This window comes from Vulpes vulpes, chromosome X, assembly GCF_048418805.1.
Source record: "Vulpes vulpes isolate BD-2025 chromosome X, VulVul3, whole genome shotgun sequence".
Taxonomy (NCBI): domain Eukaryota; kingdom Metazoa; phylum Chordata; class Mammalia; order Carnivora; family Canidae; genus Vulpes; species Vulpes vulpes.
The window spans coordinates 105,055,576-105,081,111 of NC_132796.1; the positions used below are offsets into that span (position 1 = coordinate 105,055,576).

A 25,536-nucleotide genomic window follows, 5' to 3' on the forward strand; every position below is an offset into this window, starting at 1 on the left:
AATAGAATTCGAAAAGGTCTGCCTCTGTCCTGCTGTTCACAAAGCCCCTGGCTTCGTCTCCTCGGGGCCATCTGGGGACCTTGCGCCTCCCAGAGCACGGACACCCCCTCAGAGTCGCCCAGTCGGGCTGGGCTGGGCTGTCCCAGGAAGGGCTCCACCGCCTCAGGTCGGCCGCTTAACAAGCATCCCCCCCCCTTCCCACTTCTCGGTTGATGATCTAATTGAATTATGCCTTTTTGTTACAGGGGCTACAGAGCACGTGCTGGAGGCAATTAATTATCGGAATGTGGCCATATCAAAACGGACACTGGGCACCCGGTAGGTCAGCAGCCGTAACATCCCGCTGCCCTGCGCTCAGGACCCCTCCTCCAGAAGGGGCCGCCTGGGCTCCCTCGGCCCCTTCTCCCGGCTGCCCGTCCTGCCTCCCAGACGAGCAAGGCCCCAGGTTCTCGGGGGTACCTGGCTGGGCTCCCGGCAAACCCTCGCGCCAGCGCTGGCCATGCTAGGGCCTGACAGCACCCCCCCCCCACCCGCGCCCCTCCTCCCCCAAGCCTGGAGCACCGCTGTCCTCCGCACTGGCGACGGGAGGAAATCCAAACTTTTTCTAGGCGACTCCGCGCCCGGGGTCCGTGGGGGTCGGTGGGAGGTGAAGAGAGGTAGAGGGAAGGATATAAAGGGCAAAGTGAAAAGAAACGGGGAAAGAAAGAAAAGCAATCCTCGCTTTTTGTAACCCTGACTCCAGGGAATTCATTTGCATGATTTAGGCATATTTGTTCTTCTTGGAGCCCCCTCCCCCCCCTGCAAAGAAACCTTCTGCTGAGCGGCCCTGAAACCTTCTTGGAAAGGCTAATTTCAGTAGATGCAATCATGTAAGTCAGTAATGAACTCACCCTCCGACCTGGGGAGAGAGCTGTGGATGGAGAGGGAGAATTGGGGCCAGTTGGATAGGAGGGGGTGACTACGGTTAGTGTGCTACCGGCAGGCCCCCCTCACCCCCAGCAAAATGGCTAAGAAAGAAGGTGAAGCCTTTTCCAGGCCAGGCAGATTGGGGGGCAGGAAGTGAAAGGCTGCAGTAAGAAAGCGCTGCTTGAGGCTGTCTCTCCAAGCGCCTCTGAACTTGATCAGATGTTGTTTCCTACAGAGAGATGGAGGCCAGGCTGTGAGGCTGACTCAAGGCGCCGACTTTGGGGGCTCGCCCCGTTCGGGATGTGACAATCACTGCCATCTTTCTGTGGGCCTCTTCTTTCCACTCCCACTCTCCTGCATTCTTTGCAAATGCCCCGCCGGACAAAAAAAATGAGTGGATTTATAGTCCTGTCTGAACCTGGCCATTAAGTCCAGAAAGACCTAGCACCAGGCGGGGTGGGGGTGGGGGTGGGGGGTGGGTGTGATTCAACACACAACTCTCCAAAGTAAATCCTCAAGGGGTAAGAATTCCCTGAGGTCACTGTGTGCTTCTCTGGGTAGGAGTAGAGAGGAGAGCAAAGCCTCGGCAGTTCCGAGGCTAAGAAATTCCACCTCACAGTCCCCATTCCCGCCCCTGCCCCCAGTTTTGCATTTGAAAATGCTGAGAATTCGAAGCAGATTCCCCTTTGGGTTGGAAACCAGGCTGATCCTGTGTGCGTCTAGTTAATTTGCTATACAGTGTGTTTAATGTGTCATGTGCGTGTTTTGTTTGCGCATGGTAAGTATATTCTGTGCGTGTTTAGTATTTGTATTTCTGTGTTTGCTGTGTTATGTGGGTGTATTGACTCCGTTAGCTGTTCGGTTTGTTATGTGCCTATGTTTTTACTGTTTCGTGTGTACTTTGTCGCGTTGCTGTGTTGTGTGCTTACTGCTGTGTTTAGCTCTGTGAGTGTAAACTGTGCTGCGTGCGTGTTCCTAGCTACATGCTGGCGTTTACTGTGCTGTATGTTTGTTGAATTGTGGCTGGTGTGTCATATACGGGGGGAGGCAGGGGCAGTGGCGAGGACAGCCACCAGTCACAAACTAAAGAGTCAACGCTTGGCTCCGACGGAAGCAAGGGAGATCGGCTCTAATTGCCATCTTTCCCCCTGGTTTGGGCCTCAGACGGCCAGCAGCAGCTTGGGGCCCGGACGGCGAGCCGGCCGGCCCGGGTCCGTGTTCTGGGAGCCATCAGGGCCCGCTGCGGCGTGTGCGGAGGACGCAGCTAATGGGCCGTGAACCTGGAGCTGCTGTGCTCGCCCCACGATCGGCGCCCCGCGGCCGCCGAGAGGGCGCTTTCTCAGGGTGGTGGTCGGCGGGGGCCCAAGCGGGACTGGACGTCCGGCGCCGCGCCGACGGTGGGAACGATCCCTGCGGGGCAAATAGTGCATTTGGCCCAAGCGGGTAAAGCGCGTGAGGGGCGCTCGCCCGCTTCGGGCCGAAGGGAAGCCAGGGGGAGAGGCCCGGCTCCGCCCCGCCGGCCGCTGACTCGAGCCCGTCTCCAGTTCCCCACAGCAGCACAAGCTCCGCGGAGTCCACTCGCGGGCGCCTGGCCGCCGCCGCCGCCGCCGCCTCACCTGCCAGGCGCCCGGCCACGACCCAATCAGCGGCGGTCGCTCGGCTGCAGCTGCCATGTTCCCCGCTCCGCGCTGCCAATCAGCGTGGCGGTGGCCAATGGGCTGCAGGGCCGGGGGTCAGGTGACCACGGGCCTGCCGGTTCCCCATTGGCGCGCGCGGCGCGGCCTCCCGCTCGGTTTATGTGAGAGGAGTGAGTGATTGACTTTATCAGTCCAAGGACATTACTCTGGAGGCGAAGAGGCTGGGACTCGCGCGGCGAGCGGCGAGGACCGAGCCTGCCTCCAGCCCGCTGCCTGCCCGCCGGCCACGAGCCGGCTCTGCCACGCAGCGCAGCCCAGTCGGAAGGCCGGTGCCGAGGGAGCCTCCTGGCCCCGCGGTGCTGCACTCTCGGGGAGAGGAGAGGTGCCCGGGACCGGATTGGCCAACTCCGCCCTCCACTTATTATTTTGCTTATTTTTCTTTGTGCGCGCCTGTTAGTTTGTTAAACCAGATCTAGTCCCAGAGTCTTTTCTCCTCCCTTCTCCCCGCTCCTTCTTCCCCCCTCCTCCCCCCCTCCTGCTCCTCTACTTCCCCTCCTCCCTCCTATCCCTCTGCAGGAGACTCTCAGAGCGACGGAAAGTTGCAGCCCCTGGCACCGCCTTGGGGGTCTCCCGGCAGTGTCCAACGGCCGCCACCCCTCGCCGACTACGGCACTTCGGAGATCTCCTTCGCCCGCACCCTCGCTCAGTTCAGCGGTATCGCCTGTGCCGAGAACGCCCCACCCATGACGATGCTCCTGGACGGAGGCCCGCAGTTCCCCGGGCTGGGAGTGGGCAGCTTCGGCGCGCCGCGCCACCACGAGATGCCCAACCGCGAGCCGGCGGGCATGGGGCTGAATCCCTTCGGGGACTCGCCCCACGCTGCCGCCGCCGCCGCCGCTGCTGCCTTCAAGCTGAGCCCCGCCGCGGCTCACGATCTGTCTTCGGGCCAGAGCTCTGCGTTCACGCCGCAGGGCTCGGGTTACGCCAACGCCCTGGGCCATCATCACCACCACCATCACCACCATCACCACGCCGGCCAGGTGCCCAGCTACGGCGGTGCCGCCTCCGCCGCCTTCAACTCCACGCGCGACTTTCTGTTCCGCCAGCGCGGCTCCGGGCTCGGCGAGGCGGCCTCGGGTGGCGGGCAACACGGGCTCTTCGCCGGCTCGGCGAGCAGCCTGCACGCTCCGGCTGGCATTCCCGAGCCCCCTGGCTACCTGCTCTTCCCTGGGCTGCATGAGCAGGGCGCCGGGCACCCGTCGCCCACAGGGCACGTGGACAACAACCAGGTCCACCTGGGGCTGCGCGGGGAGCTGTTCGGCCGCGCCGACCCGTACCGCCCCGTGGCCAGCCCGCGCACGGACCCCTACACGGCCGGCGCGCAGTTCCCTAACTACAGCCCCATGAACATGAACATGGGCGTGAACGTGGCGGCGCACCACGGGCCCGGCGCCTTCTTCCGTTATATGCGTCAGCCCATCAAACAGGAGCTGTCGTGCAAGTGGATCGACGAGGCTCAGCTGAGCCGGCCCAAGAAGAGCTGCGACCGGACCTTCAGCACCATGCACGAGCTGGTGACACATGTCACCATGGAGCATGTGGGGGGCCCGGAGCAGAACAACCACGTCTGCTACTGGGAGGAATGCCCTCGCGAGGGCAAGTCCTTCAAGGCGAAGTACAAACTGGTCAACCACATTCGAGTGCACACGGGCGAGAAACCCTTCCCCTGCCCCTTCCCGGGCTGCGGAAAGATCTTTGCCCGCTCCGAGAACCTCAAGATCCACAAGAGGACCCACACAGGTAAGGGGGAAGGCAGGCGGGCGCGGGATTCACCGCGGCACCGCGCCACGGAGCCGACTTGCAGCGCGCGGGAGAGGGGTGGCGACCAAAGAGAGGGGCGGCGCCCCGCCGGGGCCGTTCGGGAAAGAAGCGCTGTCACAGTCCCTCCACCTCTCGTCCTCCCCGCCCCGCGGCGCTTTCGCCCAGTTCTAACTTCCCGGGCCGAAGGCTCCGAGGTCTCAGGAACTAATTGGAACCTTCTCGCGCCCAGGAACAAACTGGCGCCGCCTCTTTTTGTCTCTCTTTCTGGGTTACTAGGAAGGGACTCCGAATGTGACGAGAGCGGATTGCTTACAAGCGACTTAGCTCTCGGCACACATTCGGGGAAGGCGACCATACAAATGCTAATGAAAACTAACTTTCGGTTACTTCCGCTCTTTTTTACCCTTGATTGGCACATCTCCTAATTAAATGACTGATACTTTTGTCAAACTATTTTTATTTGGAGTTCCAGGTTCCATTCAGTCCTTGGGGAGGAAAGCTAAAGTAGAAAAGGCACCTCCGTTTCGTGGCTTGTTCAGAACATCTTGTAAAACTGTTTCTCTTTTCGAACGTTAAGTACGACGACCCATGCTTTTTGATACTGGGTTTAGCAAAACCGCTGCATTTGAAAGAGGCGAATTAAAAGGTACAAAGGAAGGAACGGAACGGGATCGCCCCGTCCCCGGGCCATTGTCCCGCCCGGGCTGGGTTACGTCGCCGAGGTAGCGGCCGAGCGTGGCCACGCGTTGGGAGCCCCGGGCCGGGTGGGATGGAAGCACAAGTTAGGGGAAAGTTTGGAGGAGCCTGATGCTTCCCCATCCTGCGCGAGAACAAAGGGCTGCGCAGGTTCTGGGCCGGCCCTGCCCCACCCCCGCCCCGACCACCACTTCCCAGCCCAGCGGGCTCCACCAGCGCTCTCCATCTTTCTCCAGGGAAACAAGATGCCACAGCCGCCCCCAGTCGGCGCTCCCTCTCTGGCCAGACCGCCGGCCGCTCCGTCTCCTGCTGCTGGGCCCTAGGAAGCTCCGGGCCCTGACCTTATTTTTCCCCCGTTGTGTCTTTGCCTCTTGCAGGTGAGAAACCTTTCAAATGTGAATTCGAAGGTTGCGACAGACGCTTTGCCAACAGCAGCGACCGCAAGAAGCACATGCATGTGCACACCTCGGACAAGCCCTATATCTGCAAAGTGTGCGACAAGTCCTACACGCACCCGAGCTCCCTGCGCAAGCACATGAAGGTAATTACCTCTTTATTAGCGGTCGGCGGTTTATAAACACTCGGCCCGACAGCGGGCCGCGGAACGGAAGCGCCCGCGCTGCCAACCCTGTATCCTCCACGTTAAACCCGATTTGCTCCAGCGGTGACACCTTGAACCCATTTTGGGGACCCGAAGGGGGGTGGGGGAGAGCACCGTGGGGGAGAGCACAGTGGGGAGGAGGAGGGAGCAGAGGGAACAATTGGTTGTTTACTGGGAAGCTCTAACCGAGCTCGCCTGGGCTTCAGGTTGCGGTGGTCGCCTCTTTCCGGCACAGCCCGCGGTGGGAACCCAAGAGTGCCGGCGCCGAACCCAGGGGTGGGTGGTTCATTAACTCTTCGGCTGCCGATCAAACAATAGGGCCGAGGAGCGTGGTCTGATTTCCCACGCATTTGTCTGAGACCTCGCAGAGGGAGGGCGCCTTTGCCACCTCTCTCCGTACCTGCTTTCCCAAACCAAATCGGTCTTGGTGAAACCTGGGCGGGCGAGGGAGTTATTTTATAGCACCCCCCCCCCAAGACTAAGTGCTTATCCCACTCCATCCGCGGAAAAAGGGCACGAATAAGACAGAGTGCTGTGTATTCCTTTTCCCTAATGCCAGTCTTAGAGCTGAAACTGTTTTCGTTGGCGACCATCTCCGGGTTTTCTAGACATCGGTAATATGGAAATTAAAAACAAAAAACCCCCAAATCAGCAGCATTTCTCGTTTAAGTGGGTCACTGGGCGGTCTTGCTCTTACAGTGCTTGAATTCTGCTCTTGTTTTTGCTTGCACAATGCCAGTTGGAATTATATTCATTATAATATATACATGTTAATTTTAGGTTCATGAATCTCAAGGGTCAGATTCCTCCCCTGCTGCCAGTTCAGGCTATGAATCTTCCACTCCACCCGCTATAGCTTCTGCAAACAGTAAAGATACCACTAAAACCCCTTCTGCAGTTCAAACTAGCACCAGCCACAACCCTGGACTTCCTCCCAATTTTAACGAATGGTACGTCTGAGGACAAACACAAACACAAACCCTGTTAACTATAGAATGGACCAAATGCATTTTTAAAAGGAAACTGAGACCAATCAGATGGAAATGGAGTTTTTTTTTTTAAGGCAAGAGGCTATATATAGGGTTACATCATGGTAATTGCAATTGTCCAGGAAGGTTTTGGGGCAAGATCCAAAAGTAGCCATGCCCTTTTCTCAGGATTAGAAAATATGTTTTGGCATTTGAAGGATTTTCAAAAAAATCTTTTCACTGCTTTTTCCTCCCTTTTCTCTTGCTCTCTGCACACCCCATTCCTAAACTCCTTCAGCTCATTTTAACACTTGTCCTGTTTCTTGAGAGGAAGTTATAGAAGGCTTGTTGGTGGTGGTGATGTTAAACTGATGGAAATTCTTCGCCTTTAGTGGTGATTGTTTAAACTCTCACAGTCTTAAACCGTGCCAAAGTCCTGTTATGTCTTGAACTTTGCCTCAAAGCATTACACTTGTGAATGTATTTTTGTCTAATGGGGTCGAAACTGTTGTTCAGTATTTTTTCAGGCTGAGGATGTGATGTTACTCTACACAAATTGTGACGTTTAGTATACAGTTGCCTTTTGTAATAACTTTTTTTTTGTAAATACATATCCATTGATGCCATATTTATCGTTTGTAATTTAATTATTGCTACAAGTGCCGGGAACTGAACAATATTTATGGAAAAAATGTTTTCTAACAAATGCTGTACAGCTTTTGATTATAACTGCTTTAGCATTAAATTTTATTGTTTTGAAAGAAGAACACAATTTACAGTTTTTGAACCACTGACTCCTTTCTCTTGTTTTGTAACAGCCTCCTTCTACAAAGAGGAGACGTAAGCAAATGAAATCTTGTTTGTTGGTATTTATAACTCACTCAGATCCCTTTTTTAATTGTTAAATTATTTTTCTATTGCAGTGTAGACTCCTTACAGTGTCAGTTTCCATCTGGGGAGACCTTCCTTTCTTTATCTGTAGCTCAGATGGTTGTTTAACTGCGAGTTTAAATGTTTGTCCTGGATTTTCGGCATGCAAATCAAATATTACTGATCAGTTCAGTTAGTGGCCATGACATCTCAATCTTGTATTTCAAAGACTGAGAAGCTGGATTTAATCATCCCTGCCCTACATATATAAACATAAGGTAATCTAATGAGTCTTATGTCCTTTAGTTTTTTCTATTACCTTACATAAAAATGAACATTGCAGCAGGATGCATGTCTGTGTATTCTATCGAGAGATCACCCATATACATATATATGTTTGTATCTATGACTTATCTAATCTGCCTATCAAATCTATCTAGCTATCTATATATTTTCAAAAGTAAGCGTATGTCTGAAACAGTGGTGATGAGTAAGGCCAGTCGAGCCGTGCTTATGGTTAAAGTGCTTCTTAAAAGAACCATAGTCCATTTACAATTTTGGAAGGCAAAGGCTGATTTGTTTTGCTGTATATAGTTCAATTCATAATTATCACAGTTATTCATAACATTTTTATAGCGGTGTAATAACTGCAGCGGTTCTGAAATGATATTATGGAAAGAAAAACATTTGCAAAATATGTATTTTTAAAGTTCATGGTTTGTAGGCACAGATGTTAAGAGCATTGTTTCCATTAAAATCAATAACAATGAAAAATGGTTGTTTGCTTTGTGATAAAATATTAACAATCCATTTAATCTTCAGCGAAGCAACTCATTTGGACAAACAGTTCTTTTACAGTTGTTATATGAAAAAAAAAACCTGATTACTATTTTGGGGGGTTGGACTGGGTAGAGTATTGAGAGACCTTTTTTTTAAACTAATTTAGGGTACTGTTTAATATTGAGGGCCCAATCTCTGCATGAATAACCAGCTTGCAAATCAGCAAATAGAATGGTGGAGATAAGGAATTGTAAAGAATTTAGAAGTGTAATGAATAGGCTTAAGTACCTCCTTCTTTTGAAGGGGCAGTGCTCTAGGTTTTTTGGTGGCAGTCAATTTGGTATTATACATAATCATTTTAAATTGGAGAATTTTGTTTATTGTTCTTTTGAAGAAATAAAGTCTTGGCACATCTTATTTATAACATTTTTGTATTTAGTGCCCATTTTTTTTCATGTTCAAATAAATCAACCTTAAATTGAAATGCTCAGAGAACTCCTGATAATTAAAAGAAACTTTGATTTCCTGGATACAGGTGAAGCAGTCTATTTTAAGTCATCTACTGATCTTTGTGAACAATTACTGACAGCTTCTAATCGCAAATTGCTTCGGTTGCAATTTTTTTGTTTGTGGAGAACGGTTTTTTTTATATATATATATATACTTTTCCTCCACCAATAGACAAGGCAAGGGCCTGAATGCCATGAACAGAGAGATTGGGATGACTTGACAAGTGAAGAGCAGGTAACCTGGTCAGTACACCACTGCTACCCCCAGACATTTCAATCTTGACCTTGACATTGAGGGTGCTGGACCAAATTCCTATTCAGTATTTTTCCTTCACTTCAAGCCAGAGACCGGTTTAAGTGTTCAGCAGGTTTTCAGAAAGTGTATATTCATAATATTGGTGCTAAATGTCTTCCAACTGAAGTCTAAATAGTGCTTTTCTTCTGAAATGTGCATTGGAACTTATACAGTTTACTGTTTTCTCCATGAATTTCCTCTCCACCCCCAACTTAACCTTGTCTTAAATGGGAGTTGACTGGTGGGTTGGTTGTGCAAGATTCTCTCAGAAACTTGCTTCTCCTCCCCGCCAGTAAATATATTAAATTTCTCTTTAGGAGACATAAAGAGTTTGATTCTTCCTTAGCGGGCTTGGTATTATTGTACCATAAAATTTTACAGTAAAGCATTGTGTCCTGAGAGGGCAAGATGGCAATTAACAATGAGAATAAGCAATATTAAGATAAAGTAAAACTTTGCCCCTCTACATGATTTCCTCTCATTATGGTGTAGGATCACGTTTCTCAAATAGTCTATGTCCTCTGCCCTGTCATTTATTGGCAAAGAAGTTTATTTGAGTACAAAACTTTTAACAGATTTCTTCCTATCATCTGATTCTGGAAGTCCACGTTTATATTCTTGAATTTTCAGTAAATACCTTAAAGAATAAGTCCCCCACTCCCACCCCAAACAAAAAACCTTGCAACCCTAAAGACGGATCAGCTGGAAACCATGAATGTCAACTGGGCTCTTAGTGATCTACCTGTTATTTTCCTTCTTGCACCTGGTAAGACCTTTGTTAAAAGTGCATTATCTTTTCCAAAATGGGTGGCTTAGTTTAAGATTTCCCCTGTTGGGTGGGGAAAGGGGAGGTGTCTATTTCCCAGCAGACAGAAGTCTGGCCTTCATCCAGTTTGGAAGGTTAAAGATCAGGGTCCAGGCTAAGCTGGGCAGTCGGTCTCAGCTACTGCGAAGGTTGGAGAGCGAGCAGGGACCGCCTCCGGTCACAAAGCCTCCCAGTAAAGTAGTGCTCAGGACCTCCTCGCCCCTCCCCCCTCCTCGCCGCCCGCCGTCCCCTGGCCTCTGCGCCCCCTGGCACCTTCTCCTCCCCCTATAAGCCCGCCCTCCCCCCAAACAGGAGAAAAGTCGAAGGGCCCCTTGCCACTTAAGTTTGTGGAAGAATAGCCACCGGCGTGCCCAGGCCCTGAAGGGCGAGTTCTCTGCCTGGCAGCTAGGCTGCTTTTCTCTGGCGGTCTGACCCTCGAGGTTTTGCCCCGGGGACCGGGCCAGGCGTTTCGGAAGTCAGGGCTCCCGCTCGGCGCTCCTCGGGCCCCTCGTCGGGGCGCCCAGGGTTCCCGTGCACACAGCAAGCTCTTGCAAGTCCTGGTCCAAGCTCGGGCCAAGGGGGTAGGGGGCGGGTGGGAGGAGGGGACCTCGTTTCCTAGGGTCAGTTCTCTCGCGGTCTCGGCCCGCTGACCCTTTGACCTCCACCTACAGGGCCCTTGGCGGCCGTAAGCCGGCGGTCGCCCGGGTTCCGCGGACGCTTCGCGCCCCATCGCCTCCAGGCCTCATTAGGCCGGCGGGGCTGTAAAGCAGGAATCAGCCGCTGCCTAATCCGGACCTGGGGTCAATACGAGCCCAAACAATGGTGAGCTCCGAAGGCCACAGTGTAGCGCTGGCCGCAAACTTTGTGTTCCATTCATTTTCTCCTGGCGGTGGGGGCGGGAGGAGGGGGGGAGCGGGAGCAAGGGAGGGCGGGAGGCTTTCGGACGCCCGAAGGACGCTCCCGAATTGCCGGGGCTCCTTAGCGGGTGTCCTCCGGCTCGGCCCTCCCGGTCTTTACGCGGGGCCTGGGGGCTGGAGGGGAGTGAAGCCCGGGATCTGGTTGGCGGCCCGTGTGGGGGTGCTAGGGGCCGGAGGCCGGCCCGGAGGGGGCCGCCCCCGCACCGGGAGCGGACTTTGAAGTGGGTTTTTAGCGCGCACGTGCGAGAGCCGGGCCGGGGCCGGAGCGGGGACCCGCTGCGAGGGAAGAGTAGGCTCGGCCCGGGCCCCAACCCCTCCCCCGCTCCCCGTCGCTCCGGCCTTTTCAAGCCCGCCGCGCCCCCCCCTTCGCCCCCACTGCCGCGCAGGCGCACACCCCGCAGCCGTCGAGCCGCTCTCGCTGCCAGGGGGTGGTGGGGAGAGTTGAAAGCGGCTTTGCTGCGCCGCGGCCTCGGCGGAGCGGGGAGGGGAGGGAGGGAAGGCGAGGAGAGGGGTGTGGGGAAGGGGGGTGGTTTTGGGGCGGCTCTCGAGTGGTGAACATGGCGGCCGGATGCGAACCCCCGCTGAGCGCAGCAAAGCGCTGACTGCGGGCTGCCGAACTGTTGTGTGCTTTAAACTCCCTCGTTATTCCTCGGCTCCGAGCGCCTCGCGGGAGAATGTAGGTCGTGGCGGCCGAACGCGAAATTGTGAGAAAAAAAAAAAAAAAAAACGGAAGCGGAGAACTTCTTCCAGGGCATTCTGGGCGTGGGAAGTTGGCGAGCCTTCTGGGGGTTGGGGCTCCCAGGGGACTTGGACTTGAAGCCCGCTGGAGGCCGCCCCACCCTCCTGTCCCGACTGAAAACCTCTCCTGCGGGCCTTCTCGTGCCGGGTCGGGAGTCCACGGCAAGTCCGAGCCCCTAAAAATGCCAATGAGCGGACACTTTTCACCTGCAGGACAATGGCAGGGCCCGAGAGGGGAACACGCAGGTACTATTTCCATGTACAAAGGCCTGGCTTCTCGCGCTCGAGACGTGCCATTGCGAGTTCGAGCCTTACACGTTGCTCGGGCCCCGTTCTCTGCATATCTCATTTAAACGTGGTCCTTTGAAAAATGGCACTGTCGCAGCTTTTGTATGCTGCAACAGCTGGTGATCCTACGCTAAGGGAAGGGGAAAATGGGTCACAGTCCCGAAAACGTTCATTCAGCTTTTGCTTAACTGTCGAAATGCTGGCGGGTGAAAGAACCCCTGATAGCTCTGGGATCTCAAGCTCGTGTTTTTCCTGCGGAAAAAGGTTGTAGATTCACCTTCAGATGTGTTTCTCGTGAGAACCAAAAAAAAAAAAAAAGTAGGATAAAAAGGTGTAGCTGTTGACCCCTGCTTCCAATAAGAAAATGAGCGGCAAGAATTTCAGGTTGAGTCTTGGTGGAGGCCCGCAGCCAAACGAAAAGGCAGCCTTCTCGGGGCTGCCCACTGTCGAGCATTTGGGCACCTGAAGGTGTGGGGCAATTCCTGGGGGGGCCACCTTGGGAAGGGTCCCAGGTGGGTGGGCAGGTCATTAGCAAAGCTGGCCCAGATCTGGGGGGAAATCTGCAAAACAGTGCCTTTATCTGCAGAGAACAATTGATGGGGTTGTCTTTCCTCCTTTTCAGTGCACAAAGAAGACGGCTTTGGAGCAAGAATTTGGAATATGCATTTAAGTTGTCGTGCTTTGCATTGGAAACCCCTGGCAATTAAAATAATAAGCATGCCTTGTAGTTTTTCTGTCCTTTTCTTATGTGTAATTCCTGCAAGTCAAAGGGGCTGCAGTCCCTTCTGCAGTTTGGAAACTTGTTTTGAAATTGCCACCAAACAGATCTTTTTTTCCCCCTTTGGTTGAAGTTTCCTTCCCTGGCTCAACCACTCCCCCCCCCCCCTCCACTGGAATGGAGTATTGACATCTTTGAGAGATCAAAGGAAGTAGATGGTGCTTGGTCTACACTTTATTTTTCCATGCTGTAGTTTGAACCCTGAGCTTTGAGCTTTTCCCTGGCTAAATCTTTTGGTACCGAAAGTGTGAAAAATGAAAAGTTCATTAACTTGAAAAAGCTTTAGCTAACGGTTAGGCTGTTTGTCTCTATAAGAACTACAGAGCCAGGATTGTCTCTGAAATTGACATTAAAATCAAGCTAAAGATGCACTGGTGAACTGTCTCCCCTGGATACCTGTGGTGTCGTTTGGGTCATTTGATATGGTAAAACCAGTTGATTTGCATAGGGGTTATGTGAATGGAATTTCTGCAAAACTGGATGAGTGATAAATTGGTAGAACTCCTATTTGTTTTGAGGACTCCGGAGGGCACTGCTTTTCCCACTGAGGCTTGGTTTTTATCATAAACCATTGCAGTTTACACCTTGAAAAATTTGCAGGAAGCTTTAAAAGGGAGCAGTGGTTCAGAGTACTTGGGTTAATAATAACACAGGAGCAAAACTTCTTTGAATAAGATTCAAGAAACTCCGGTCTCCAAAAAAAAAAAAAAATCTCTTAAAACGAAAGAAAATATCCTTCTTTCAAAATCACACACACACACACACACACACACACACACACAAATCACACAACAAAGCAAACAATTTTGCATATTCTTAAGGTGATGACAGTTCAACCTGTTGACTCAACTGATGAATGGAGAGAAATGGGAGCTTTCGGTAACTGTAGAAAGAGCCGACACCAGATGGCAAGTTTATTATGTTGGATCTCTAACGGGATGTGTATGCTGTCTAATGTGTTGCCTTAAAACACAACGTACGTAAAGACCGTTTGAATGTATGGTGTTAAAACAGAAAAGATTCCATTGTGTTCTATTATATAAACTAGCATTTAAAAGAACATACCCAGTAACATTTTAAGACATTTTTCTAAGAGTAAATATAGCCTGTTTTGACCTATCTGCAGTTCACTTTTTGTTTTTTTGCCAGTGTTGTCCTGCTTGGTATCCGGGACAGACTCTAATTCCTGACGAAGAACTTGATACTGACGTTGGTATGCAGCAGCCAGCCCTCCATAACACTACCTATCCTAAATGCAGGGTTAATGCCGAGCCTACTGTGCAAGAAATGATTTACTGATGAGGTTTCAAAGAAAACCACATCAATTTGGATGTCTGTTACCTTGAAGTGATCATTTTAAGAGTAGTAGCTTCTTCCCTAGGTATAAAAAGACTATTTTCTTCTTTTGGTGTATTTCAGTCTGTGTTGAGCAATCATTTGTGAAATGAAAAAGCAAAAAAGCTCCCACCCCCCCCATGCCCTCCCCTCACATTTTGCCACTTTAGGATTATAAGTGGGAAGATGGAGGTGAAGACTGGCCTAATTCATAATCTAGTATGTATTATCTCATGCATTGTGTTGACCTTGTTGAAAATCTCTTTCAAATATCTGCATTCCACATGTAGAGCTCATGTGTTTAAGACTAGAAACACAAATGCTTGTTTTGTTAATTTTGTATGTTTGTGTTCAAAAAGCAGTACCCAGGATCCCTACAATTGTTGTTTGACTTAAATAAAACCATTAAAAATTTTTGTGATTATTGTTTTATTATGGTGACAGCTATAACTCCTAAATAATGTTGATTAACCTGTTGAATTGGGACAATTTATATTCCAGTCACATTTTTCTTGATATAGCTGGGCTTTCACTGAGCAATAAACCTGCAGAAAAACAAACAAATCCACTGAACAAACCTCAGCCAATTGTTTTGAGCTCACAGTGTCTTGCCAGGAAGACTCAGGGCCAGGTGCTGGGGAATTCAGGGGAAAAATTCAGAGTCACAGATTGATAGGAGTGATTAGAAGGAAGAACTGGAAGCAGGAGTTTGGAGGAACATGGGCATGTGCACGCCACTCTTCTGGTGAGAAAGAGAGAGAAAGCCAAAGCTAAAAATGGCCTCAAAGAAGAAAGGAGGGCCTCTGGAGAGCAGACATTGTAGTACATCTACATGTCTATTATTCAGGAGCCCCAAAGTGGTTCTTGGGGTAGACAACTGGGCAACCATTGATTAGGACACTTACAGAATCATAGAATATAGGTGTTATTAAAACACAAGTTGTCGTTAATTAACTGTAGCATTAGAGAAGATGAAGACACTTCAGAGAAATTCTTTGAACTCCAGATACTTGATTTCTCATTTGAAATTTAACATCCGTAATCTAATGTAATCTGCGAGTGGCCATCATTCTATTTATTTGACGTGATTATGCCATGATGAGGTATTGTAAAATTGCAGCCTGATAGAGTATATTCTATTGGTTCTTTAGATCCAGTTTTATTAAAATTTCTAAGTAGACTGATGATACTGTAATTTTTAAGTAGCGGGAAAATGGCTCATCTCCCTCTGATTTTTGTTGTTCATTTACATCAAGAGTAAGAGTACAGGCTAGTTATGAAAGACTATCATTCTTTGATTCTCAGTTCCCTAAAATTTGACATTTTTATATTCCCTGTAACAATGTCGGTAGAATTTTTTGTTGTGTTTTTGTTTTTAGGAACAAGAACTGTGTTCTTTCAGACAGGCAGTGGAGTATTATAATGGGATTACTTAAAAAGCCCTTGGAAAGGTAGACTACAAAGTTGTGCATGAGCCAGCTGCACTGTGATAATAATACCTCCTAGGGTTATTCTAAGGATTAACACAAAAAATCTATAAAGACCTGGCACACAGTCATCCCTGAACAAATGAGAATTCCCTTCTTTTCCTCTTGCAGGTAGCTATTGTTGCTTTTGGGTAGTTTCCTAATTTTAATATTATGGATTATTTTGCTGAAAACACGCAGTGATTTGTACTGGGGGGCAAATGAATGCGGTTTTCAGAAAATAGATGGATACTTAGGGTGTATAAGAAATACTGCATTTCATAAGCATAATCGCTAGACTGGGCATGTGGGTTTATGAACATAGCTATGAATATTTAAACACATAAAATTAAAATGTTATTAAATGCCTGTTGTTTGTTATCTTCCAATGAATACACTTATTTCTAGATAAAAATAACCTGTGTACTTAAAATCTGTAAACATAGTAATTTAGTGATTAACTTTTCATTTGATAAAATTTTACTTTAGTCAATAGCTCGATTCCTACTATATTTAAACCAAATGACAGTTTTGCAGTGTGAAAATTGGCACTCACATTTAACAAAAAGATTAAATTGTATGATGTCTTAAATTATTCAGTTTCCCCCTACTAAATTTATGTTAGTATTATGGGGATGTGACTGTAGAATAGTGAGACCGATTTTCTTATGGGGCTTAGGTAGCTTTGAAAAAAATTCTCAAAAGGTCCTCAAAATGTTTTGATCAATGTCAGCATCCTTAGAATAAGTTTGGGGACTCCCTAAGTGATGGCCTCACTTAAGATTAAAACACAAAACAAACGATGTCCAGCAGTCTTTATACTTTACAGCCATACGTTTGGTTTTCTTATGTTTTAAAAGGATACTCTGATTATTTTCTGTGAAAACTGAGGCCTAAGTGAAGAAATGCTCTATTACAGCATTATGAAATGCATTTTCCCCCCTCAGTGATAAGTCTATTCATGCAGTAAAACAAAAAAGTCACACCAAACACAGTAAGCTCTTCCCAGATGAACCGAGGTGGAAGTGTTTCTTTCCTTCCCACTCATTTTGGGGACTTGGAGCTTCCCAGAGAGCTTGTAGTCCTGAATGATAGTGGCTTTTGTCCAGAGGTCTGGGGGACTTTTAATTATTCCTTTCGAAATTGGAAATTGGTTTATCACTTTTGTCTATTTCTTTCTGACTTTGCCCTATTAGATGTGGGGGTTGTCCATGTTAAATTTGTTTTGCGTATTGGTTGTCAGTTACTTAGTAAAAGCAAGGCTCTGTTAAATGACCAATTTCAAAACTTGTCTGGTGCAGTGCTGTAGTATCTCCCGTGGCCGGATCCTCCTATCAGTGACATTGGTCCCAGGGATCAAATCAGTCAGCACAGTCTTCTCTTAAAATAGGGAGGGGGTGGGGGTGCGGGGGCAAGCGGGAGAACACCCTCTTTGATTCTTAAAGAAGTGTTCCTGCTCCTGTTGCTTTTCCTTAGGGAAAAAAAAAAGTCCTCTGTTTTTAATCAGATCATCAGCAGCTTCATTGGTGAAATGAGAAAAATGTTACTGCCAACAGTTCTCTCTATAAATGTCCCAGAGTAAATAATAGGAGGCAATTTGTGATACAGATGAATAAATGCATTGTAACACTTTGATAGGAACCCAGTGCATAGGACTTGTTTACAAATGATTCCCTAATGTGACCCAGCCAGAACTTACATGGAAAAGATGGTTCATGTTATATTTTTGCGGCTGATCATCAACAGAGTATATAATTGGTTGGACAGCTGATAACATTTCTTTGGGGACTTCCCTAGTCTTTATAAAAAATATTTAGCCAGGGTATTCACTGAGATGTGACATCTTACTGGTTGTGGTGGGAACCCCAAACAAAAGGTGTTTCCTTAACTTCTGACCATTGACGTATTAAATGAAGACGTTCAGTTGAGCAACATCAGTGATTTCAATTGATTCATCAATCGTCAGTATCTAGCAGCCATCATGTTTCACTTTGCTAACAAGCTGGTACCCCACATCTGATGCCAACAACCCTGGTCTTTCAAACAAATGACATGTCTGATAAAGAAATCTTTTCAAAATCATTATGCACTTCAGCATTTGTCTTTTCTTCCAGCACAGCATCTGTGCATCTGTTCCATCAGGCGTCTATTCCTTGATCATTTCTGAGCCTTCCGTGGTTTTTGAGCCTGATTTGCGGGTATATCAAGGATGTGAAATGAAGCTTCTTCCATTGAATGTTATGTCGTTGAACGCTGAAACACCGTGTCTCTGTTCCAGGCACTAGATTTAATCTTGTGAATGAGACTGCAGGGAAGCGTTCTCACAAGACTTTCTGATAAGACATTGTTGTGAAAGCCATTGAGTGGGGGAGGGGAGAGAACCCCTTCTTTAGGAAAAACATCAAGGACAACATTTTTTGGTTGTCTTTGCTCTGGGTACTCACTTCACACTATGTTTTTTTAAGTGTTGGAAGTTTCAGTGCTTTAAGGCATCTCTGAACTTTTGAAATGAAAATTCACATAATGAATGAAATGGATGCAGCTCTTTAGTGAGCCCTGTTTTAAAACTGAGAAAGTCTTAAAAAAAAAAAAACTGAGAAAGTCTTAATTTCAAGTCTGCTTGTGTCCGGACTGCATGCATCTGGCTCCAATAGATTCCCTGTAATTGCATATTGATAAATTGTGGAACACAACTATTTGGACATGGAATTTAAGCCCAAATCCTTCTATTTGGGTTTAAACTATAATCACTTGGGATAAGTGAATAGTTGGACTAGACTACTTGAAAAATCAGGAGTCAGGACAAGAACTCCTTCCCTATTTTCAAAAAAAGGAAGACAGAAAGAAAGATCTAGAAACAATTTTGAATTTATAAATCAACCAGTATGGTTTTCTACTGGGCAAATATTAAGTCAGAAAATGAATTGGTAACTGCTAAACCCCAAATCCTGATACATAAATAAATATTTTATCACATCTACATTTGCTCCTTTTAAGTGTTTTAAATCAAACATCCAGATATAATAGAAATATGTTAATTACAATTAAATCATTTTGAAAAGGTAATTGTGTGATTGTTTTCAATTTGCATACATTTCTTTATATGTGTGGCCTCCGGCAGTTTTTGTTGAGGTGAGGGAGGATTGATCCTGTAGCCTGCACTAATTGAAACTTATTTTGTGCATGTATGGTGTTCAATAAAGGAATCATGGCTTGTGTGTTCACGCATATATGTTAAATTAGATTAAAAGCATATGTGCACAGTAGTCTGATGTTCAAAACTGAAGTTCCTGGTAGAATCAGGAGAGAGCATTCTTTAGCTAAAATAGATGGCCAAACCCATTTCTTCAGTGTTAGAAAAATACTGCAATTGCTGTAAGTGCCTTGAATGTTTATTTTTGATTTTTACATGTATTGTCTTGAATGAAAGAAGCAGAGGACCTCACTGGTCCTCAGGTTGAATGTTAGACTCAAACGCCTGTCCTGTGTCCTGGGCTTTCCCTCTCTTAAATATTTAAATTCAGGGCACAATCAGACCACTATTCCACCATTCCAGGGACTTCTCTACTTTAAGCTTTGAGGAATGTTCTCGGGGAAGACTTTCACTGCATTCCTCTTTGATTTTGTTAGACATTCTAAAAGTCAGGGAGAGCTACATCTCATTCAGGCCCAAAATTCTGTCGTTTCAGAAAACATTCAATACGAATCGTGAAGTTATTATATATATTTAAACTAGTTGATTCATTAAATTAACTGGATGTTCTGGCGTTCTGCGGGGGCAAAATCAAGTGGGGAGTCAGGAAATGGTGCAGATAATGGGGTACTAAAGAAGCTGAATTTTGTACCTACTCTGTGCCTGGCTTGGCACAATGTCCACCGATTAATGAGTGTCGAATGAATGGATGAATAACTCAAAGTTTGCTTGCATAGAATATACTATGTAGTTTAATTGACATCTTATCTTTGCTTATTTAGATATTTTCACAGAATTTATGAGGTCATGGGGCCACCTGAGGTTCGGCTTGTGGATCACCTGTATGAAAATTTCCTGGGGGGAGACTGACTGGCTCAGTCTTGGAACGTGTGATCCTTGATCTAAGGTTCATGAGTTCAAGCCCCACTTTGGGTGTAGAGCTTGCCTAAAAAACAGCAACAGCAACATCTCTTAGACCCAGGTTAGATAAATGAAGTCCAGCTTCTCAGTGTCAGAGCCTGGGGATGGATATGCCTTTCAAACAAATGTTCCAGATGACTCTGATCTATATGAAAGTTTTAGAGCTATTTCATAAAGAACGGCAAAAATCAAAACTCTTGAAACTCTTTACTACCAATTTATCTACTTGTTCACCAGTGGTCTTTTAAGATTCAGTATATCAAAATGGCCTGTTCAATTAGTAAACCCTGAAATTACTCTTGTCCAAGGCAATTTTTTTTCCAGTGTGGACAATTGTCTCAATTTTCTCTACCTCATTTTGCCAATGCAGAACTGCCAACCATCCAGAGACACACAGATGTAGATCTGAAGACAAATTGGTATCTACAAGCAGGGGGTAGATTCCTCAGCGTGTGTTTGTTTGATTTAACATTTAACTTAAATGCAAAACCCAAGTCTTTTTGTATTTCTGATCATTTCCCATTCATTATGCCAAAAGTCCTCCTCCAGGTTTCTGCAGCTTTCTGTGTCAATGATCATGACATATTAAAAATGGTAACATTATAAATACTGTGCTGTCTTGAGAATTCTGGCACTTCCTGAATCGGAAAATAATGCTCTTGCTTTTTCTGTAGTGAGAACAATAATTCTTTTACCTACCCCATATTTCTTTTAGATAGACATTCCAAAAGCTTTATTTGGAGCAAAAAGCCAAGTCTAAAGTTAACTTTGAGCATTATGGGCGCTAATGGATTGCCTTTCCATTATATGAAAGATACCTGTTTGAATGCAGCAAGTAGAGACACTTAGTTTATCTGCATTTTGTGAGTCATACAGTGTTCTCTGTTGAGTCTTTTAAATCAGGCAGTTCCCAACAAATAATGAGTTACGTTCCAAAATTTCCTTTTGAGATTTTAGGTTATTATTATTTTAATTAATTCATTCATTTATTTTTTAAAGTAAACTCTACCCCCAACAGGGGGCTCAAACTCACAACCCCAAGATCCACGCTCATGCCCTACTGACTGAGCCAGCCATGAGGTTTTAGGTGATTTTAAAAATTCACAATTGATTTATCTCTAGAATTGGTGCTAGTTGGAGTCTCTGGATTACGTCGCAGAAAGTTTTTTGCCAGTTCTTCTATTTCAACTTTAATTCGCAGTGTAGTCAGATGATCAGCCATAGTAAGGTTCGGTGACCCAACTATGGATGGCAAGGCACACCTCAGTTCTTCCCCAGACAGAATGGGGGTGGTAATGGGAGAGGTAGGAAAAAAAGAAGACCACCCCCTCCTCTTCTGTGTCACTCTCTTTTCCCATCCCCTTGGGGCTTGGGTGGGGCTGAAGTGAGCTCTAGAATTGGAGTGTGCTTTGAATTGGGTTTCTGATGTAGGAGGCAGCTTCTTTTTGTTGTGGTGGTAGTGTATGGTGTATGTCTTTCTTCTGTCTTCTTTTTTTATCTTCTCTTCTCTATTTTCTTTTCTTTTCTTTTTGGATCCAGCTTTTAACTGCAGATAGGGAGTGGAGAAAGAATAAACTGACATGCGTGTTGGAATTTGTAAGGCCGGAATTTTGCACAGCAGCATCCTCCCTGTTTTCAGAGCCCCCCCTTCCTATTCTGCTTTGAAAAGCTCTCAATTTATCTCAGTTTAAACCTTTGGTTTCCAAGTCAGACACAAAGTAAACCAACCGAATCTACCCCAAATTAGATAATAATGAAAGAGGGAAGGGAAAGTATTTTAGCAGTGACCAATTATTTTTTCACTCCACAAAAAGTGGAGTGCATCCTTGACTTAATTTTTGCATTTTTGTTTTAGCAGTAACCAATTATTTTTCACTCCAAGAAAAGGAAAAAAAAAAGCTGCATTCTCCACTTGGCATTTGTTTTTTTATCCCATGTGCTTTTAAAACATGCACATTTCCTCAAAACAGCACGTTAATTCATATCAAGCCTCTTCTATCTTGAGGACAGACTACAATAATGTTTACATAAATAGAGTTTGCAGAAAAGAATTGTACCAAATCAGAAAGCCCTATTTATGTCTGTGGCTTCTGGCTTTTTTAGCTCTTTTTCTTTCTTTTTCTTAAGTCACCATTTCCTGAAACGTTTGGAGTACATTATTTACTTAGATGTCAAGTTTGCTAAATCTGGTTCATCTAATAAAAGTAGCTCAAGCCGTCACATTTATAGTTGTGTGGGTCTTAATTTCCACCTAATTCTGTAAATCTTCCAATTTCTGATGCTATTTTTAGTACTGATTTGTGTGTTTCTCCAGTGTCAACTCTTCAACTAAAGGTGCCAGAACAATATTTAGTGAGACAAATAAGGCCATAAATGTAGTACATGTTTGTCATAGGACTCCAATCAGATGGTAAAGGGAACACAGGTACGACAAAGGAGGACCGAAGAGCTTTGGACCTCATCTCTAAATTCCTACGTAGTAAGAGATTACAATTGAAGGGCCACCCTTTCTGGGCTGCTGGAATGAAACGTTCTTATTCTTTCTTAGCCTTCGGATTCTGGAGAGGATTAAGAAGGTGGCTGATGGTTACTACTGCGTCCTCAATAACTGGCCATCTTCCTTGTGGTGAGGCCTCCAAGTAGATTTCATTGGCAGTTTGTGAACTTCCCCTGGATTTTTAAAGACTCCCCTTATTGTTCCATAAAATGCAATTTCCTTTGTCTTTTCAGTTCCCTTTCTGCTGTTTTCAGAATAGGGCTTAAAAGTGAGATAAAAGGCCTGATAATTTCCATCATAAAAAGTTGTAATGACAGGTTGCACTAATTAAAGTGTAACAATGGGAAGATTAGTCTGTCCCTTAGCTTTGTGTTGAATCTATACAGTATTTTCAAAAGCCCTAACTCAGAACATATTGGAGCACAACATCTTTAAAATATAAACACTCACACATGGATTTTATTATACTGTGCACACTAAATAGAGGCACGGTACAGTAAAGCTTTCAGAACGCAGTAAGTAGGAGAGCTTCCCGCTTCAGCACCACCCTTTATGTGACTCACCCTCCCACTGCCACAATCAGAGGGACTAGGCGCACCGTGCTGCCAGGCCCTCTGCTCATTTGGTCTGATGAGTTGCACTCTGGATTCTTTGGTGTCAGACAAGTAGAACATATGTGCATTTTACTGCATGTGTTTCCTTCCCTCCATGAAAGAGCACATCTTCAACCCTGCATTAATAAAGTAATATTCCTTTCTTGTGGCTTCAATCCCACCCCGAGTGCCTAATGTGTTATTGGTGCATCAGTAATCGCAAATATGTGAAGCTATTGAAAGGCATTTGATGTGTCAATCTTGGGACGTGGTGGGTCTTCGTCAGCTGGGGTCAGAGGATCACAGTTGTCTGAGGAGCATCTAGCCAGGCACTTTTCTGGAGATCTAGAAATAAAAAGAGATCTGGAAAAATCTAGTTGGAGGAGAGCTGATAGGAAAGGTCAGATAATGAGTAAGAGAGAAAATGCTCATGTTTGCATGGTTTTGAAAATGAAAAGTTTAAGTGTTTAGATATTTTTAAAATTGATGATTATGTCCCTGTTAAGAAAAAATGTACATGCATTATTTCTTATTTAAAAAAATTATTTATTTGAGACAGGGAAAGAGAGAACAAGCAGGGGGAGTGGCAAGCAGAGGGAGAGGGAGAAGCAGGCGCCCCACTGAGCAGGGAGCACAATGCCGGATTGGATCTCAAGACCCCAGGACCATGACCTGAGCTGAAGGCAGAAACTTAACCAACTGAGCCACCCGGGTGCCCTGCAATTCTGTCTTTTTGTTTAAACTTGTAGATGTGGGCTAAATTCCTGACTTGAATGCAAGTTTAAAATCTTTTCTTTTCTTTCTTTCTTTCTTTCTTTCTTTCTTTCTTTCTTTCTTTCTTCTTTCTTTCTTTCTTTCTTTTTCTTTCTTTATGTTTTTTTTAAGATTTTACTTTTTTTAAGTGATCTCTACACCCACTATGGAGTTCAAATTCACAACCCCAAGATCAAGAGTCACATGCTCCACTGACCCAGCCAGCCAGGCATCCCCCTCTTATTTTCTTTAACACATTATTTAAAAAAGAGATTCCTGATTCCCACTTTGTCATCTTAATTTCAATATCTTTCTCTGAGGCACTATTCAAGCTCAAGTGTCTGAACCAGGCAGCAATGTCAGGCAGGTTTTTACTAATTTCAGCCCCGAAGATCTAATACTGTGGCTGCACTCCAAGTTGGGATCATTACAATTCTAACTTTCACATGTTTGTGTTCCTTAGAAACAAATTTAACACCTAACAGAAGAGTTCCATGTCAGGTGACTGTAGCTCAGTCACAAGGGGAGAGAGGAGACCAGAGTCAGAAGAGACATGAGAAAAGGAATGCCAAGTAAAAGTATGTTCATTTTGTATAATATTGAGCGGTTACCTTTTCTTCACTTCTTTGGCTCTGGAAATGGGTTTAGGAAGATTGTGTGGCATTTCTTTTCCATGTTTTCATAATCAGTCCACTCCACTGTCTTGCACATCTACTTCCTTCCTTCAAGCTCTAACTACTGCCTCACCTGGACGCTTGTCTTTCTACACTAACTGGTCCTCCCCACCTGCAGGCTCTCATCCTTCTTCGTTTTCCATCCGACCTTCAGAGTAATCTTCCTAACACTTAACACCGATCCTGTCACTTCTGTGCTCAGGAGACTTCAGTAGTGCCCCATTGCTTATCAAATTAAGTACATATTTCAGAGTTTGACACAGAAGACCCTCCTTCCTCGGGTCTGACCTTATTTTTTTAAGATTTTATCTATTTATTCATGAGAGACACACACAGAGAGAGGCAGAGACATAGGCAGAGGGAGAAGCAGGCTCTCCACAGGGAGCCTGATGTGGGACTCCATCCCAGGACCCTGGGATCATGACCTGAGCCAAAGGCAGATGCTCAACCACTGAGCCACCCAGGCATCCCTCATTGGCACTCTTTAAGTAGTTCGTGATCAAGAGGGGGTGGTGGGGTTGACAACGGATATTTATGCCAAGATTTAGATGATAGAAGGATTTAAAAGTTCAGGGCAATAATACAAGAATAGTGTTGATTCTTAAGATCATGTATGTGGGCGATTGCCAGATGAACAGGACAGGTTAAGAATGGTTGTGACTCATTGGAAAAAAGACATCCTGGTGGTCCAGGATCGTCAGGGAAGGCTTCCAGGAAGAAGAGGGATTTGAGCTGGGTAGGCTTTAGATAGGAAGAAAAGTGTGAGGGGGGTAGCAGGTCCCGGCTTTGTTTAGGGGAACTCCGCCTCAATGAGCAACTTTTGTCATAAAAAGCCTTTGTTCAGGAGGAAACTTACTTCAGAGTGAGATGCTAATCAATCTGTTTGGTGATGTAAATTGGGTTTAAACAAACTACTCTCCAATAGAGTTGAAGAATTTCCCTTTTTCTAAAGATGGATTAAGCTTGGATTACCCCCACCCCAAAATGGGTATGGCTTTTTGCCCTGGGATTTTCTCTCAATAGATTTGGAATTGAGATTAGTCTGTGGCAAGAGAGGTGTGCAGGTTTGAGTTTTCCTTAGCCTTCAGTGGGAGGAAAGGCGGTAACAGGGAACTGAGTTGGACCTGGCTTAGTGCTGGCTAGCCTAGATGAAAGAGGGCCCCGTTTGCTATTATTTGAAGCAAAACATACCAGCCTCTGGAAAATGGACTGTGGACTCCTGATTATCTGTCTGGGTCATGGTATCTGGAGATGATGAGGAGTGGGGATTTCCCCACGAGGAAATACAGAATCTTAGTGTCAACTACTATGGGCTGGGAAAGTGGGCCATGGGCTGGTGATATTAGCTGGCAAGAGAGGAGGAGTCTCTTCTTTTGCTGGTGCCAAGGGGAACTGGATCTGGCATCCTCGGCATGAGACTTCCTGAAGATTCTTGTTGGTGTGGATTTCAAGTTGGCACCTGTCAGAAGGATACTGCCAGGAGGTGGGCTGGGAA

General features: G+C 46.3%; 1 protein-coding gene across 2 annotated transcripts; it reads left to right on the top strand.

Annotated features, from left to right (window-relative positions):
* Nucleotides 1–251: 251 nt before the first annotated feature.
* ZIC3 (Zic family member 3) lies at nt 252–14,358 on the top strand. 2 transcript variants are annotated; one of them, XM_026009037.2, is made up of 4 exons: nt 252–318; nt 3,120–4,343; nt 5,438–5,601; nt 6,442–8,273. In XM_026009037.2, exons 1-4 carry the CDS (start codon nt 285–287, stop codon nt 6,619–6,621), a joined length of 1,602 nt encoding a protein of 533 aa, XP_025864822.2. In that variant the 5' UTR covers nt 252–284; the 3' UTR covers nt 6,622–8,273. The 2 variants fall into 2 exon arrangements, with proteins under 2 accessions (XP_025864822.2, XP_025864823.1); XM_026009038.2 differs by lacking the exons at nt 252–318; nt 6,442–8,273 and adding an exon at nt 13,759–14,358 and having other exon boundaries at nt 2,462–4,343.
* The last annotated feature ends 11,178 nt before the right edge of the window (nt 14,359–25,536 follow it).

Excerpts from the sequence above, each read along its gene's own strand:
- ZIC3 (XM_026009037.2), top strand. The coding sequence starts at position 285 with ATGTGGCCATATCAAAACGGACACTGGGCACCCG. Across the intron at positions 319-3,119 it reads AAACGGACACTGGGCACCCG|GAGACTCTCAGAGCGACGGA; the intron begins GTAGGTCAGCAG and ends ATCCCTCTGCAG. Across the intron at positions 4,344-5,437 it reads CCACAAGAGGACCCACACAG|GTGAGAAACCTTTCAAATGT; the intron begins GTAAGGGGGAAG and ends TGCCTCTTGCAG.